Source organism: Ranitomeya variabilis, chromosome 6 (assembly GCF_051348905.1).
Source record: "Ranitomeya variabilis isolate aRanVar5 chromosome 6, aRanVar5.hap1, whole genome shotgun sequence".
NCBI lineage: Eukaryota > Metazoa > Chordata > Amphibia > Anura > Dendrobatidae > Ranitomeya > Ranitomeya variabilis.
Window position 1 is genome coordinate 138509030 of NC_135237.1, and position 18338 is coordinate 138527367.

At 46.6% G+C, this 18338-nt stretch overlaps 1 protein-coding gene across 2 annotated transcripts in view; it reads right to left on the minus strand.

The window, feature by feature from the left end:
- The window catches only part of UBA5 (ubiquitin like modifier activating enzyme 5), a 69889-nt gene that overhangs the window by 23487 nt on the left and 28064 nt on the right, over positions 1-18338 (minus strand). For both annotated transcript variants that reach the window (XM_077269053.1, XM_077269054.1), the window contains 5 exons: positions 15130-15216; positions 14155-14239; positions 7719-7823; positions 6113-6240; positions 4406-4541 (listed from right to left, as the gene is read on the minus strand). In XM_077269053.1, coding sequence (XP_077125168.1) covers positions 4406-4541; positions 6113-6240; positions 7719-7823; positions 14155-14239; positions 15130-15216 — 541 coding nt within the window. The remainder of the gene's footprint in view (positions 1-4405; positions 4542-6112; positions 6241-7718; positions 7824-14154; positions 14240-15129; positions 15217-18338) is intronic.

Below are 18338 nucleotides of genomic sequence, written 5' to 3' on the forward strand. Positions count from 1 at the left end.
CGTCCCGAAAGAAAAGTAGGCGGCCGCCTACTCTGTCGGAGTCCTTTGGTGTTTGCCAAAAGTCATTGAGGTGGAGACCTGCCGGGTCTGGGCCCTCGGGATCCCTGTTGTCTGGGTCTGCCTCTCCAAGAGGGAGAAGGCTTGTAAGACGGCTGGGAGGCTCTGTCCTTGCGCTGCCCTCTCCCAGCGCCAGATGGCGCGGAGGAGGGATTGGACCAATTGGAGCCGAAACGGAAATATCGGCCCCGGCCCTGTTGATTGCGAAAGGGGCGAAAAGTTCGTTGCTGGGGAAGAAATTTGCTCTTTCCTCCTGTGGAATCTGCAATTAATTTGTCCAGTTTATCCCCAAATAGACGTTCGCCCTGGTATGGGAGAGACGTGAGGGATTTTTTGGACCCCGAGTCCGCTTTCCAGTCCCTGAGCCAAAGGGATCTGCGGATCGTGACAGCATTGGCCGCTGCCTGTGAGGCACAGTTGGCCGCGTCTAGGGATGCGGAAACTACGAAGTCCCCCGCTCTGGCGATCTGAGTGGCCAAATGTGGAATCTCTGGGGGTAAGTCGGCCCGTAGTGCCATAGAGGATAAAGACTCGGCCCACTGGGACATGGCTTTTGCGACCCACGTGATGGCAAAAGAGGGAAATAGAGAAGCCGAGGATGCCTCGAAGGCTGAGCGAGCCATCTGATCAATTTGTCTATCAGTGGGATGCTTGATAGACGCGCCCTCGGAGGAGGATAGAACCGCTCTGGTGGCTAGCCGCGACACTGGCGGGTCCACAGAGGGTGACTGAGACCACTCCTTAGTTAGGTCCTGAGCGAACGGATACTTAGATTGCATAGCCTTCTGACCTGAGAAGCGTTTATCCGGACGAACTCTATGGAGATCGACAATGTCCTTGAATTGAGGGTGCGTAGGAAAAAATTTATGGGCCTTTGTGGCTCGCCCAAATGACACGGGATGAGCCGTCTTGGACGGAGTTTCCTCCTCTAACTGAAGCGTCTGAGTAACAGAATCTATGAGAGAATCTAGAGTCTCCTGATCCTGATGATACTCAGGGGAACCGGACACGTTGGATGCGTCGTCCAGGAAGGATTCCCTGCTATGAGACGGGGATGAGGGACGAGAGACTTCGCTCTCTGAGCCGGATGACCGATCACGGACCGGAGATGTCACCCTGGGCCTCTTATGGGATGATTGAGGGCTTCTGGAGACGGTACGACCTCTAGGCCGAGAGAGGATCTTAGACCACGTTATATCATCCGTGGAAGTGCCCTGGTTAAGGGACGGCTCACAGAGGGACTGTATCGTCCTTTCCAAGGATGCCACAGAGCGAGCGAGGGAGGACGCCCATGCGGGGGTACTAGGCTCGCTACATTCCGGGTCAGGAGCCGGAGCAACTTGTGCCACCGGCATTTCGCAGGCGGAGCACAGCGGGGTAGTGTGACCTCGGGGTAGAGATACCTTGCAGGAGGTGCACACAGCAAAAATAACCGAGTGTGACTTTCCAGTCCGATTTTGCTTAGACTGTGACATATTTGCTGTGGAGTGAGCGTACTGGCAGGGGGGAAGACAATCCTATTGGGTGCGTCTCACCTAAGTTCTGCGGTGGCTTGGCAGGGAGATCCTGGAGTCCTGAGCGCTGCGGTGCTGCAGAGCCGCCAGCGCACTTCCTGATCCAATATGGCCGCCGAGAAGTGAGGAGGGCGCTTCTCGGGCAACGAGAAGCGCCCAGGGAGGGGGCGTGTCATGGGCGGGCGGCGGCGTGCTTGTAGGCGGGCGCTGTAGCCCGGCCCGGGCCTGGGAGCCGCCGAGCCCTCTCAGAGGTATAACGCTGCCCAGCGGCTGCCGAGCCGCACGCTGCTCCGCGGCTGCAGAGCCGCCCGCTGTCCCGCGGCTGCAGGGCCGCCCGCTGCCCCAGAGCCGCACTCTGCCCCGCGGCTGCAGAGCCGCCATAGAAGAGAGGAAGGAGACCCCCTGCTGCCAGCTCGTCGGTCCCCGCACTTACCTTGTGCGATGGGACCGCTGCTCTATCCGCCTTCACCTAGATAGGGAGAGGGTGGAGAGCTACTGCCGCCATGTGTCAACCGCTATGTTCAGTGGTGATGCAGTGGACGGCTGCGCGGACGCCCTGTCAATCTGTCCGGCTGTGCCCTGGCTCCAGGAGACTTAGGTGGATGATTAGTCCCCATGGTCGCCTGAGAGGGAGGGAGGGAGATCGGAACGCTAGGGAACCGTCGCCACACTGAAAAGGTGAGCCAGGGCTGGCATCCATCGTCGCGGGAAAGGATACAGGAGGAACGCTCCATGTACTTGCCCGTTGTTGGTGCGGGAGAGATCAGTGCTGACAAAAATTGCCTGTCGCTCCCTTCTCTCCGTTAAATCAAAAAGGAAAATTGGTGGGGTCCTGAGGACCCAAGTGCCTCCTGAGACACTAAGTAAGAACTGGCTCTGGATTGTCCAGCCTGTGGGTGTATACTGCAGGGGAGGAGTTAATCTTTTGTGTGTGTTTAACTTAGTGTCCTCCTGGTGGCAGCAGCATAACACCCATTCGTCCTGTGTCCCCCAATGATACGTAGGAGAAAAAAAAACCGTACATACTCACATTTTGGTGTCCTTCAGGTCCCTTGCCGTCTGCTTCCCGCTCTGACTGAGTGCCGCCGTACAGTGAGAGCAGAGCGGCCCTGCGCTTAGTAACCCGATGTTTACCCTGGTTACAAGCGAACGCATCGCTGGATCGCTGTCACAACGATCCAGCGATGACAGCGGGAGATCCAGCGACGAAAGAAAGTTCCAAACGATCTGCTACGACGTACGATTCTCAGCAGGGTCCCTGATCGCTGCTGCGTGTCAGACACAGCGATATCGTATGGATATCGCTGGAACGTCACGGATCGTACCGTCGTAGCGATCAAAGAGCCACTGTGAGTACCCTAACTCTAATTCCAACCCTAACCCTAAGGCTATGTGCCCACGTTGCGGATTCGTGTGAGATTTTTCCGCACGATTTTTCAAAAAATCCGCAGGTAAAAGGCACTGCGTTTTACCTGCAGATTTACAGCAGATTTCCAGTGTTTTTTTGTGCGGATTTCACCTGCGGATTCCTATTGAGGAACAGGTGTAAAACGCTGCGGAATCCGCACAAAGAATTGACATGCTGCAGAAAATACAACGCAGCGTTTCTGCATGGAATTTTCCACACCCTGGGCACAGCGGATTTGGTTTTCCATAGGTGTACATGGTACTGTAAACCTGATGGAAAACTGCAACGAATTCGCAGCAGCCAATCCGCTGCGGATCCGCAGCCAAATCCGCTGCGGATCCGCTGCGGATCCGCGGCCAATCCGCTGCGGATCCGCAGCCAAATCCGCACATGCCATAACCCTAACCCTAACCCTACCCGTAACCCTAACCCTACCCCTAACCCTACCCCTAGTTCTAACCCTAACCCTAGTGGAAAACGAAAAAAAAAAAAAAAAAAATTTCTTTATTTTAATTATTGTCCCTACCTATGGGGGTGATAAAGGGGGGGGGGGGGGTATTTATTATTTTTTTTATTTTGATCGCTGTGATAGAACCTACCACAGCGATCAAAATGTACTTGTAAGGAATCTGCCGGCTGGCAGATTCGGCGGGCGCACTCAGCATGCGCCCGCCATATTGGAAGATGGCGGCGCCCAGCGAGGAGACGTACGGACACCGGGAGGATCGGTAAGTATGAAGGGGTGGTGGATTGGAGCACAGGGGGGGGTGATCGGACGACAGGGGGGGTGAATTGAAACAAGGAGGGAGCGGACAGGAGGACGGGGGAGCCGGCAGGCGGACGGAGGGGACCGGACCCCATAACGGAGGACTGGGGGGGCGATCGGTGGGTGTGGGGGGGGGTCACTTAAGTATTTCCAGCCATGGCCGATGATATTGCAGCATCGGCCATGGCTGGATTGTAATATTTCACCATTTTTTTAGGTGAAATATTACAAATCGCTCTGATTGGCTGTTGAAAGTGAAACAGCCAATCAGAGCGATCGTAGCCACGGGGGGGGTGAAGCCACCCCCCCTGGGCTGAAGCACCACTCCCCCTGTCTCTGCAGATCGGGTAAAATGGGAGTTAACCCCTTCACCCGATCTGCAGGGACGCGATCATTCCATGACGCATACGCTGCGTCATAGGTCGGATTGGCACAGACTTTCATGACGCAGCGTATGCGTCAAAGGTCGGGAAGGGGTTAACAAGCATAAACTCCTATGACAATGCTCGCAGATTTCACACTGAACTTCCCACATATATCTATGACACATCACAAGATTAATTTTTACTGAGGACTTCCACAGAAAATTAATTAGACCCCTTTTCCCCACTGTCATCTGTTTTAAAGCAATCTTGTAATATATGAAGCTGGACTTCTCACCTTGTAAGCCTCCTGCTGATGCCTGCAGTACCTATCATCACACGAGGAGTTGGGCTTCATGGTCATAGTTGGGAAAAAATCTTGCATTGCATTGTATCCTAGGTAGTAACTGACTGTGCCAAAATTCAACAAATATCTAAAAAGCAAGAAAAGGTTTCTTTTAAATACTTTATTTATATGCTTCCCAATAATATGGACCATCCATAACTATAGTCAAATACATACATGATTTTTATCAAGTCAAATGCAAAGTTAAAGGGAACCTGTCACCCCCAAAATCGAAGATGAGCTAAGCCCACCAGCATCAGGGGCTTGTCTACAGCATTATATAATGCTGTAGATAAGGCCCCGATGTATCCTGAAAGAGGAGAAAAAGAGGTTAGATTATACTCACCCAGGGGCGGTCCCGCTGCGGTCCGGTCCGATGGGCGTCGCAGTCCGGGGCCTCCCATCTTCAACAGATGACGTCCTCTTCTTGTCTTCACGCTGCGGCTCCAGCGCAGGCGTACTTTGTCTGCCCTGTTGAGGGCAGAGTAAAGTACTGCAGTGCGCAGGGCCTCTCTGACCTTTCCCGGCGCCTGCGCACTGCAGTACTTTACTCTGCCCTCAACAGGGTAAATAATTAGGCCTGCACAGGAGCCGCGTCAGAAGCAAGGAAGAGGATGTCATCGTATGAAGATGGGAGGCCACGGACCTGAGACGCCCATCGGACCCGGACCGCCCCTGGGTGAGTATAATCTAACTCGTTTTTCTTATCTTTCAGGTTACATCGGGGGCTTATCTGCAGCATTACAGAATGCTGAAGATAAGCCACTAATGGCGGTGGCTGCAGTTTATAGCGGCAAAATGAGGTGACAGATTCCCTTTAAGGTAACTTTTTTAATCGGTTTTGGAAAATAGCAGCATCGATTTGCTATGTTGTCATGTGCAATTACTTCATTATTTCTATTGAATCCATTTAGCTACTTATTCCCCAATGACTTGGTAAAAGTATAATCCCCAACACCACCTTATGTGCCATATATTGTATGTGGTTTCTATTTTTTTTTTTCCCTTCCATACTTCTCTATCAGAGATGAACAAAACTATTAAGACTACCTTGGTCTGGTGTCCACTAGTGATGAGCGAATATACTCGTTGCTCGGGTGGTCTCCAGAGTATTTGTGACTGCTCGGAGATTTATTTTTCTTAGCCTCAGCGGCATGAATTACAGCTGCTAGCCAGCCTGAGTACATGTGGGGGTTGCCAGGGAATCCCCACATGTAATCAAGCTGTCTTATAGCCGCAAATCATGCAGCTGCGGCAAGGAAAACTAAATCTCCGAGCACTTACAAACACTCGGAGACCACCCGAGCGTGCTCAGGAAAACCTGAGCAACGAGTATATTCGCTCATCACTAGAGTCCTCTTCTGTACATTGTGGCCAGACCAGGACATTGTGAACTTCCGCAGCCGGAACCCTAAGCACCTTTTCCAATTACCAAGCCCCCAGGACATCATTAAAGTCCTGAAGCTTGTACTGCTGGGAATTGTTTTTACTTATCCCTGCTCCCTATATTGAGCACATGTCCTGCTGCCTTAACGACGAGCTATCAGCTCACTTATTTCGGACTGTATTAGGGGCAGAATGTTCACCATTACGATAAGCGAGGAAATCTATTTCCGAGTTGATCATGTCATACGTTTTGTGTCTTATCCCATCACTTACTTGAGTACATTCTGTACAAGTATTCCTGCTACAACTCCCATCGTGGTGGGGAGACTGGCAGCACAAACACCTTCTCGTTTCAAAGTCTTTTCGTCAATGTTGGCAGCAACCACTAGAGGTGGAGCACACTGCAGAAGAGGAGCCAGATCTGAAATTCAATACAATATGCTTCCACCTTGTATAAAGATGCAGCTTTCAATCAATCAATCAATATTATTCACTTCTCATTATAAATTAGGCAAGTAGCAAAATGTATACATTTTCACCAGGGTATGTAAGCACTTGAGGAATGTTAGCCCATGCCTCATGGCAATAGCCGCTAATCCATAAATATTTTTAAGTTTGGATGCTGCAACCTCCTTCTCTGAAGATTCTCCATGGCATTAAAGTCAGGCAATGATAAAGGCCACTCAAAACCTTTCAGGATTTCTTCTGAAATAAAGTCCTGATTGTCTTTGAGGTTTGGGATCACTGTCCTGTTGCAAGGTCCAATGCCACCCAAGCTTCAGCTTCCTCTCAGAAGGTCTGATATTTTCGCTTAGGATTTCCTGATACCTAATTGAAGCTATCTTGCCCTACGCATGCTACAAGTTTCCAATGCCAGTGGAAGCAGAGTAGCCCCAGAGAATCATTAAGCCATAGCCATGTTTCATTGAAGGTAGGGTGTTCTTTTCAGGGTATGTTTCTTCCTCTGCCAGGCATTCCACTGATCTAACTGCCTGTTTTGAGTCATTGATTTACAGAACAGAATCCCTAAATAGGAGCAGACTTTTTTTGTAATTTTGGGTCAGTAGAGGTGCATGCCTTTTAGACCATCATTTAGTACAAGCCTTACTGTGCGAACTGAAAACTCTTTGCCTGCTGTTACTAAATCTCATTAATCAGAATGCAGCCAGTGAGAAGTTTGTCTTTTTGCCATGTCTAGGTAGTGTAGCCAGTGTTCCCTTAGCTTTAGAACTTGAAAACCATGCTTTGAACGGTTTCCCTAAGAGCATACAATTCCTTTCTAACGTATAGTATGCTTTTCCTTGTTTGTGCAATGCAATGATCTCTTCTATTAACGCTTTGGACCATTATCTTGTTAACCCAAAAATACAGATTCCTCAAACGCTGCCAGAGGCTGGTGTCTGGCTATGCATTATGTCCGTAGTAGGTAATAACAGCCAGAGGAGTTCCACCAAGTACTAAAGACGCTGATCATGAAGTGCATGAATAATTCTACGAATGAAATAGCCATTAAAAAAGTGGTATTTTGGGTTGAATTTGGAGAAACCACTTGTTAGAACACACAGCTGGGAAGCTACAGAATCTATCAGGTTCCCTTTCTGCCCACAATACCCGAATGCTCTACCAAAAGAGAAACCATAAGGGGAGAAGCCCAGCAAGTTATTTATTTAATTTTTTTTTAACAAATGCTTTTCTCTGAAATGTCACAGAATTTCATTATAAAGCGTGATTGGGACAATGTTGTAGTGCGCAGACAGGGCAGCATTAATTTTTGGACAGTTTATTTTAAGCCATAGAAATAAAGTAAGCAGCTTGTTAAATAAATAATAGGCATAAGTGCATAAACAGATTACAAGACTTAAATATTGGGCTTATATACCGCAAAGCAGGCAGTTTCTCCTGGTTTAATAAGCTGAATATGTCCTGATACCGCATTTTCACTGACTCCAGACTCCATCCAGATCTGTCCAAGTTCATTACAGGCCTATGAAATATAGAGTTTATTTAGGAAAAAAAATTATGACAAATCTAAAATAAACAAAAACAGTGAATGTAGGCACATCTTTATAGTGGTACTAGGAATGAATGTTATAATAGGTATGGTACATATGCTGTATGATCATAGAACTACAATCAGATTGCACAGGGCTTGGTTGTAGTCTAACCAAGGTCTGCATAGAAGCTTTAGGTTATGTTCACAAAGAGTTCTGTGAAGCGTATCTGGTCCAAAATCATGATCTTCTCCAAAATCAGCTTAAAACTACTTGGAAAATTTGTCTAATTCATTTCTACAGGAAATAATTTTTGATGATTATAATAGGAGCTTAAGAGTTTTACCAGAAGAGGTTTTGAAAGCCACTTGTCTACAGCGGTTCTGTCACGTAGCGACAAGGAACTGAGGGCATCTAAATGGACCCTCAAACTAGAGGCGCCATTGGCTATCACTGTCCAGCGCATTGTAGAGAAGCCAGAGTCTCGTTTCATCCTATGCTCCTATCTTAAGGTACCGTTACACTAAACGTCTTACCAACGATCACGACCAGCGATACGACCTGATCGTTGGTAAGTCGTTGTGTGGTCGCTGGGGAGCTGTCACACAGACAGCTCTCTCCAGCGACCAACGATCAGGGGAACGACTTCGGCATCGTTGAAACTGTCTTCAACGATACCGAAGTCCCTGGGTAACCAGGGTAAACAACGGGTTACTAAGTGCAGGGCCACGCTTAGTAACCCGATATTTACCCTGGTTACCATTGTAAAAGTTTGTTTGTTTTAAACATCTTTTTATTAAGGTTAATACAATTAACAATTCAAAAGCGTTAATGAAGAGATAACAAAAATAGAATTGGGAGTCATCTGTTGCTTAATACAATAACATAAAATTGTGGGGCCACTTTATAATGGAAACAGAAAACAGTATTCGTTTGTAGTGCAGTCGGTGGCCTGGTAAAAGTTAAACAAAAAAAAAAAAAAAACACTACATACTCACATTCCGATGTCTGTCACGTCCCCCGCCGTCAGCTTCCCGCACTGACAGCGCCAGCCGTAAAGCAGAGCACAGCGGTGACGTCACAACTTTTACAATGGTAACCAGGGTAAATATCGGGTTACTAAGCGCGGCCCTGCACTTAGTAACCCGATGTTTACCCTGGTTACAAGTGAACACATCGCTGGATCGGCGTTCACACACGCCGATCCAGCGATGACAGCGGGTGATCAGCGACCAAAAAAAGGTCCTGATCATTCCCTACGACCAACGATCTCCCAGCAGGGGCCTGATCGTTGGTCGCTGTCACACATAACGAGATCGTTAGCGGGATCGTTGCTACGTCACAAAAAGCGTGACGTTGCAACGATATCATTAACGAAATCATTATGTGTGAAGGTACCTTTACCCTTATCTGTTCCTTCCCCCACCCAGGGAGGTGTGAGGCCAAAGAGTGTAGAAATAACACTAACCAGACAAACGGGGGTAAACAGACAGGAATCAAAGAAAGCTACAATCATACAAACACACTCACAAAACAGAGTGGAAAACAGGGGAGAAATAGGAGGCACAAACCAAAAAGGAGAGGATAAGTATAATCATGCAAACCAATTCAGAGGAGAGTGGCCCACACTCCAGGAGATCAACTGAACTGATTAACCCTTGCAATGACAGAACAAGGAAACATGCACGTTTAATAGGATGGTGAAGCAGTTCTAGTCAGTGTAGGAATTTGTATAACCCAACGCCGTGATGTTCTGGCCCCTCTGTCGCGGTATCCACTTGATAGGTTCCTGTTGGAATTCACTCTAAACTAGGAACTGTTAAATCAAAATGCTGCGGGGGGAAAAAAAAAAAAAACCTTCTTGAAAGGGCTATTACACTGATTGTATTCCTTCCACAAAGGTGTTAATTTAATCAGTGGTTCTTTTTTAATCACAGTTTTACGTTTTCTTCTGATGACATCTTCTGTGTGTCGGGGCAGGCCTGAGGGGTTGGGTCTTCTTAGTCTCTGGCCCCTCTGCCTGCCTCCTGTGTTTTACAGCTCACTGATTATTCAGTGACCCGCATATATTTAGAAATTTTGCGCCGCTGCGATAACTGGATGGGCGGTGTGTGTGCAGTGTGAGATTCCAGGTCTAATCTTTGGATCTTAAATAAAATGGCGCCAGAGTTGGCACATAGTCAGATTGAAATCTGAGCAGAGATCTTGGTCTGTGCATGCGTCGACTCCAGTGCCATTTAAGACCAGAGGAGGAATCTCAAACTGTAAACGCACTGCCCACCCAATAATCCTCCAGGCCCGCCCCAATACACAGAAGATGGCATTAACCCCTTAACGGCCGCCGATACGCCTTTTAACGGCGGCAGCTAAGGGTACTTAAACCACAGCGCCGTTAATTAATGGCGCTGTGGAAAAAGTGAATAGCGCCCCCCAGAGTCGGATTTTCTCTGGGGTCTCGGTTGCCGGGGGTAGCCGAGACCCCAGAGAACATGATTCGGGGGTTTTTTACCGACCCCCGAGTTGCGATCGCCGGTAATTAACCGTTTACCGGCGATCGCAAAAAAAAAAAAAACGCGATCTCCCTTTTAATTTCTCTGTCCTCCGATATGATCGCACATCAGAGGACAGAGAAATGGGGTCCCCGATACTCACCTGTCTCCCCCGGTGCTCCTCGTGGCTCCCGATGGGCGCCGCCATCTTCTTTCGGCAAAAAAATGGCGGGCGCATGCGCAGTGCGCCCGTCGGCCGGCACCCGGAGGATCTTTGGGGTCTCGGCTGCCGGGGGTAGCCGAGACCCCAAAGAACATGATCGGGGTCGGTTCTTACCGACCCCTGTTTTGCGATCGCGGGTAATTAACTGTTTACCGGGGGTCGCAAAAAAAAAAAAAAAAAAAAAGAAAAAGCGATCACACATCAGAGGACAGAGAAATACGGGGATTCGGGGACCCTGCTATACTTACCAGTGTCCCTGGGTCCTCCTGCGTCCCCTCCTCCTATGGAAAGAAAATGGCGGGCGCATGCGCAGTGTGCCCACTCTCTGCTGCCATCTGCCGGCCGGCAGGAGAGAGGAGTTGGGGCTAAAATTAGGGTTAGGGTTGGGGCTAATTTAGGGTTAGGGTTGGGGCTAAATTTAGGGTAAGGGTTAGGGCTAGGGTTAGGCTTCTTTCACACTTGCGTCGGTACGGGGCCGTCGCAATCCGTCGGCCCGACGTACCGACGCACGTTGTGAAAATTGTGCACAACGTGGGCAGCGGATGCAGTTTTTCAATGCATCCGCTGCACAGTCTATGTCCTGGGGAGGAGGGGGCAGAGTTACGGCCACGCATGAGCGGAAATGGCGGACGCGAAGTACAAAAAAAAAGGTTACATTGAACGTTTTTTATGTGAAGACGGTCCGCCAAAACACAACGGATCCAGTGCACGACGGACCCGACGTGTGGCCATCTGTCGGCAATACAAGTCTATGGGCAAAAAAGGCATCCTGCGGGCACATTTGCAGGATCCGTTTTTTGTCCAAAACGACAGATTGCAACGGATGCCACACGACGCAAGTGTGAAAGTAGCCTTAGGGCTAGAGTTAGGGTTGGGGCTAAAGTTAGGGCTAGGGTTAGGGTTAAATTTAGGGTTAGGGTTGGGGCTTAAGTTAGGGCTAGGGTTGGGATTAGGGTTTGGATTAGGGTTGGTATTAGGGTTAGGGTTGGCATTAGGGTTACGTTTGGGATTAGGGTTAGGGGTGTATTGGGATTAGGGTTGAGATTAGGATTAGGGGTGTGTTGGATTTAGGGTTTTGATTAGGGCTATGGTTAGGGTTGTTTTGGGGTTAGGGTTGTGATTATCGTTAGGGTTGTGATTAGGATTATGGATCGGGTTGGGATTAGGGTTAGGGGTGTGTTGGGGTTAGGGTTGAAGTTAGAATTGGGGGGTTTCCACTGTTTAGGTACATCAGGGGGTCTCCAAACACGACAGCCAATTTTGCGCTCAAAAAAGTCAAATGGTGCTCCCTCCCTTCTGAGCTCTGCCGTGCGCCCAAACAGTGGTTTACCCCCACATATGGGGCATCAGCGTACTCGGGATAAATTGGACAACAACTTTTGGGGTCCAATTTCTCCTGTTACCCTTGTGAAAATAAAAACTTGGGGGCTAAAAAATCTTTTGTGGAAAAAAAATATTTTTTATTTTCACGACTCTGCATTATAAACTTCTGTGAAGCACTTGGGCATTCAAAGTTCTCACCACATATCTAGATAAGTTCCTTGGGGGGTCTAGTTTGCAGAATGGGGTCACTTGTGGGGGGTTTCTACTGATTAGGTACATCAGGGGCTCTGCAAATGCAAGATAACGCCCGCAGACAATTCTATCAAAGTCTGCATTTCAAAACGGCGCTCCTTCCCTTCCGAGCTCTGCCGTGTGCCCAAACAGTGGTTTACCCCCACATATGGGGTACTAGCATACTCAGGACAAATTGGACAACAACTTTTGGGGTCCAATTTCTCTTGTTACCCTTGTGAAAATAAAAACTTGGGGGCTAAAAAATCTTTTTTGTGGAAAAAAAAAATATTTTTTATTTTCACGACTCTGCATTATAAACTTCTGTGAAGCACTTGGGCATTCAAAGTTCTCACCACACATCTAGATAAGTTCCTTAAGGGGTCTAGTTTCCAAAATGGGGTCACTTGTGGGGGGTTTCTACTGTTTAGGCACATCAGGGGCTCTCCAAACGCGACATGGCGTCCAATCTCAATTCCAGCCAATTCTACATTGAAAAAGTAAAACGGCACTCCTTCTCTTCCAAGCTCTGCGGTGCACCTAAACAGTGGTTTACCCCCACATATGGGGTATCGGCGTATTCAGGAGAAATTGCACAACAAAATTTATGGTTATATTTCTGTTTTTACACTTGTGAAAATAAAAAAAATGGTTCTGAAGTAAAATGTTTGCAAAAAAAAGTTAAATGTTCATTTTTTCCTTCCACATTGTTTCAGTTCCTGTGAAGCACGTAAAGAGTTAATAAACTTCTTGAATGTGGTTTTGAGCACCTTGAGGGGTGCAGTTTTTAGAATGGTGTCACACTTGGTTATTTTCTATCATAGACCCCTTAAAATGACTTCAAATGTGATGTGGTCCCTAAAAAAAAATGGTGTTGTAAAAATGAGAAATTGCTGGTCAACTTTTAACCCTTATAACTCCCTAACAAAAAAAATTTTGTTTCCAAAATTGTGCTGATGTAAAGCAAACATGTGGGAAATTTTATTTATTAACTATTTTTCGTGACATATCTCTGTGATTTAAGGGCATAAAAATACAAATTTTGAAAATTGCAAAATTTTAAAAATTTTGGCCATATTTCCGTTTTTCATAAATAATCGCAAGTAATATCAAAGAAATGTTACCACTAACATGAAGTACAATATGTCACAAAAAAACAATCGGTCATTAAGTACCAAATTGGCTCTGTCACTAAGGTGTTAAAAGAACACATATAACCACAATTAAAAAGAGAACCACTGATTAAATTGATTCATTTTGTTGAAGGAATCCAATCAGTGTAATAGTGCCATGATGGCCATACTTTCACTTTATAGTGATAAATCCTGCTGACAGGTTCCCTTTAAGACCACTTCAGAAAAATAGAAAACTCCCCAACAAGTGAAGGTTTCCAGAAACACCTCAAACAAAAAATAAATGTAGCTGTGTGAACATAGTCTTGGCGATAAAATATTTGGATATTTTAAACGAGACTAAGTTTTCTTCATTTTTTTTTTATTGGTATATGCACTGGAGCAACACTAATAATGTGCACATAGGGGGTATGTGACTGGGATCCGGACGGGACCTCTACTTCACCCCACATGGGTAACTGATCTCTTTACTTGTATTGTGTGCATTTTGGCTCTTGGCTACCATTGTAACACTGATGCATATTTTTACATTTCTTTAGCCGGGCTGCCAGTGTTTGGCAGATAGCATTAAGTGCATTCTGTTGACAGCATATTTATTGCATGTTTACAAATCAAGGATTGTATTGTCCCGTACTGGTGCTCTCAGCTCACTATTGTAACCACGGATTTAGTCACTTTATTACTTTGGTGTAATTTGGTAATATTTTACCTATGGTAGTGATGTACCTTCAATACATTTTTGTATTTTTTGTTATAACTGTTTTTGGCTATTCTTTGACTCATGGTTCTCCGATTTGTGCACTAATAATGTGGTTGCTAAAGTATAGGTCGGCTATGTGAAAGCTGCTGTCTTAGATCAGAGGTAATCTACACCTCTAACAGCAGCGATTGGAGCTAATGTAAAAATTATAAAAATTCTACTTACAGTGTTAATTGCCATACGTGCTTCAAAGTTGTCAACACAGCTAACTACAAGGTCTACTGGTTCCCCTTCTTTTAATCCACCTTTGCTAATATTAGAAAAAAAAAAAAATTATGGAAGTAAAATGATTGTGAACAAGTTGAATTGAAACATATTCGTAACAGTTTTTATTGCGAGCCTTTACCATGAAACTCTGAATCTCCACCACTGAAAGACTGTACAGTACCTCTGCACGTTCTAACATCTACAATGAGTTAAATACTAATCTTTTACTAAGTTGAAAAACTTTTTAATGTCAATTTAAGAAGGTAAAACTTTGTTAATAAATTTGTGCTTTCATTGAGGCAAACAATGTATGATCACTGGTGGTCCCACCGACTACTAGAATGGAATCCCCAAGTGCCCTGTTCCTTCTTCACTGCACAATGGGGGAAATATTAGTTTGAGTGAAGCGATAGTGGAGCTCCAATGCTGCCGCTCCATTGAAAGGGAACCTGTCACCCCCCCCCCCCCCCCCCCTGCATTCTGTCAAGGTGGCTCTTTTATTTGGGGTCCCTTCCAACCCTGCAATATTTGTTTTTTTAATTTGCCCGCCATACCTGTAGTCTGTCCGGGGGGCATGTCTTTTCCCCCGGACACAAACGCCTCCCAGCCATCAGTCAGCCCCTCCGTACGCCGCCTCCTCTGCCTTCATTAACGTCCCCGGCGCCTGCGCTGTAAGTTCCCATCATGTGATGTGAGTCGAAGGGCAGTGCAAACTGCACATGGCCGAAAAAGGAACTTACAGAGCAGGTGCTGGGGAGGTTAATGAAGGCACAGGAGGCAGAATGCAGCATTAGTGCTGCACAAGATGGCTCTTTTAGTTAAAAACGCCTGGGAGGGGGTGACAGGTTCCCTTTAAAGTCTGTAGGGCTGAAGGAAACAGCTCAGCGCTGTACTTGGCCGTCTCTTTATATGCATTTCATCAGAACAATTTACCTTATTCTGTCCATGAAGTGTTGAAAATTGTCTATTGTGGTGATGTTATAGTTATGGACTTCAAATTGGACGTCAGGATTTATACTCCTGCAAAAAAAGAAAAGAAGCATATATCAGGAAATTACTGTGCACAGAGCCCTTCTTCCCTTCTACAGTTTGCCAACTTTCTAATGGCTCAGAATGAAAATCAGAGGTAACTAGAAGTGAAGGCCTCATAACTAGTAATGGGCGAACCCATCAGCTATAAACTCCAGTAACCTCTCTCACATCACCGCTACACACTGCGGGAACATTCTCACTGATGTGGCCACTATCCAAATTATCCGGATCGCCGTGGGACAGGGCCATTAATGGATCATTGTTGGACAGGTGAGGAATATGACGTTTTATTATTCCTGCCTTTTACAGGGAATATGGCCATCGATGGATTAGGCTTAAAAAAGGGGAGTATATGTTTGTTTTTTTTACTTTTATTTTAATTGAACCCCTTTCTGCCATTGGACGTACTATTCCGTCCATGTGACCTGGGACTTAATACCCATGGACGGAATAGCACGTCCAATGCAATCAGCTGCGCTCCCGGCACTTTAACCCCCGAAACACTGCGATCAAACATGATTGCAGTGTTCCAGAGCCAGCAAAGGTGCTGTCAGCACCTCTGCCTTTGCATCGGAGACCCTGCAGCATGACGCGGGGTCCCGATCGCTCCCATAATAACCCGATGTTGTCATAACGGCATCCGGGTTACCAAAGCTGTGAGACTTCCTGTCATGTACAGTGACTGTCAGAATGTCTCTAAGGTCAGTGTGTAGAGATTGCAGCACTGACAGCTTCTATAGCATGCAGGTCTGCATGCTATAGAAGAGATCAGCCTGCACAAAATGAATGTCCCATAGTGGGGCACAGTGTGAAAGCAAGAATGAATTAAAAAAATAAAAACATTTTTTAAAATAATTGTAAAAATATTAACCCCTTCATGACCCAGCCTATTTTGACCTTAATGACCTGGCTGTTTTTTGCAATTCTGACCAGTGTCCCTTTATGAGGTAATAACTCAGGAACGCTTCAACGGATCCTAGCGGTTCTGAGATTGTTTTTTCGTGACATATTGGGCTTCATGTTAGTGGTAAATTTAGGTCAATAATTTTTGCATTTGTGAAAAAAATGGAAATTTGACTAAAATTTTGAAAATTTTGCAATTTTCACATTTTGAATTTTTATTCTGTTAAACGAGAGAGTTATGTGACAAAATAGTTAATAAATAACATTACCCACATGTCTACTTTACATCAGCACAATTTTGGAAACAAATTTTTTTTGGCTAGGAAGTTATAAAGGGTTAAAATTTGACCAGCGATTTCTCATTTTTACAACGAAATTTACAAAACCATTTTTCTTAGGGACCACCTCACATTTGAAGTCAGTTTGAGGCTTCTATATGGCTGAAAATACCCAAAAGTGACACCATTCTAAAAACTGCACCCCTCAAGGTGCTCAAAACCACATTCAAGAAGTTTATTAACCCTTCAGGTGCTTCACAGCAGCAGAAGCAACATGGAAGGAAAAAATGAACATTTAACTTTTTAGTCACAAAAAGGAGATTTTTGTGTACTCACCGTAAAATCTTTTTCTCCGAGCCAATCATTGGGGGACACAGGACCATGGGTGTTATGCTGCTGCCACTAGGAGGACACTAAGTAAACAGAAAGATTAACTCCTCCTCTGCAGTATACACCCCTTCACTGGCTACAATTCAACTAGTTCGGTAGTAAAGCAGTAGGAGCATGAACAAATGACAAACTATGTCAAAACCAAGGAAGTAACAACAAGCCAAACAGGCTAACAGGGTGGGTGCTGTGTCCCCCAATGACTGGCTCGGAGAAAAAGATTTTACGGTGAGTACACAAAAATCTCCTTTTCTCCTACGCCTCATTGGGGGACACAGGACCATGGGACGTCCAAAAGCAGTCCCTGGGTGGGGAGCAACATATGCTAATACCCCATGTACCACTAGCTTACGACTAAGGTACTGCCGATTGCAGAATGAGCCTGCCAAGGGCGGCGTCTGCAGAAGAGAGAATGAATGTGGTAATGTTTGGTAAAAGTGTGCAAACTGGACCATGTCGCAGCCTTGCAGACCTGCTGTGCTGACGCCTGGTGCCGAATGGCCCACGAGGCGCCCACCGACCGAGTAGAATGGGCCTTGACCCTGCTGGGATAGGAACACCTTTGACACGATAGGATTCTTGAATAGCTGACTGAATCCATTTGGCTAGAGTAGCTTTGGAAGCGGGAGAACCCCTCCTTGGTCCCTCTGGAAGTACAAACAGGACATCAGAGGTGCGGAAGGGAGCCGTCAGTGAGACGTACCGTCGAAGAGCCCTTACAACATCAAGAGTGTGCAGAGCCTTTTCAATGCGATGGACTGGTGCCGGACAGAACGAAGGCAGAACAATCTCCTCGTTGAGGTGGTAAGAAGAAACGACCTTGGGCAGAAAAGCGGGAGAGGTCCTCAATATTGCCTTGTCTGGATGAAAAATTAGAAACGGAGGGCGGCAGGAGAGTGCAGCCAGCTCCGAAACCCATCTGATGGACGTAATAGCCACTAGGAAAACTACCTTCCAGGAGAGGAAGGTCAGGGAAACGTCCTGTAGCGGTTTGAAGGGAGTCTCCTGAAGAGCTCCGAGGACTAAATTAAGATCAGATGGATCCAAAGGCATTTTGTAGGGAGGCGCCACACGGGAAACTCCCTGTAAAAAAGTCTTCACCGGCAATCTATTGGCAATCTTTCGTTGGAAAAGGACTGACAATGCAGAAACCTGACCCTTTAGAGAGCTAAGTGCAAGTCCCGACTCTAGTCCAGATTGGAGAAAATCCAATATGGCAGGGATAGAAAATACCAGAGGAGATCGCCCTTGTGCGTCGCACCATGAGAAGAAAATTCGCCAGGCGGTGGTAACTGCGCATGGATATAGGTTTCCTAGCCCTGATCATGGTGGAAGACACCTTGGGAGTGAAACCCCCTTGGCCTAGAATCCAGGATTCAATGGCCAGGCTGTCAAAGACAGGACCCCTGAGTTCTGGTGGTAAATCAGGCCCTGTGAGAAGATCCACGCGATCTGGAAGACGCCAGGGGACGTCGGCGACCAGCTGAACCATTTCCGCGTACCATGCTTGGCGCGGCCAATCCGGTGCGACAAGTATCACTG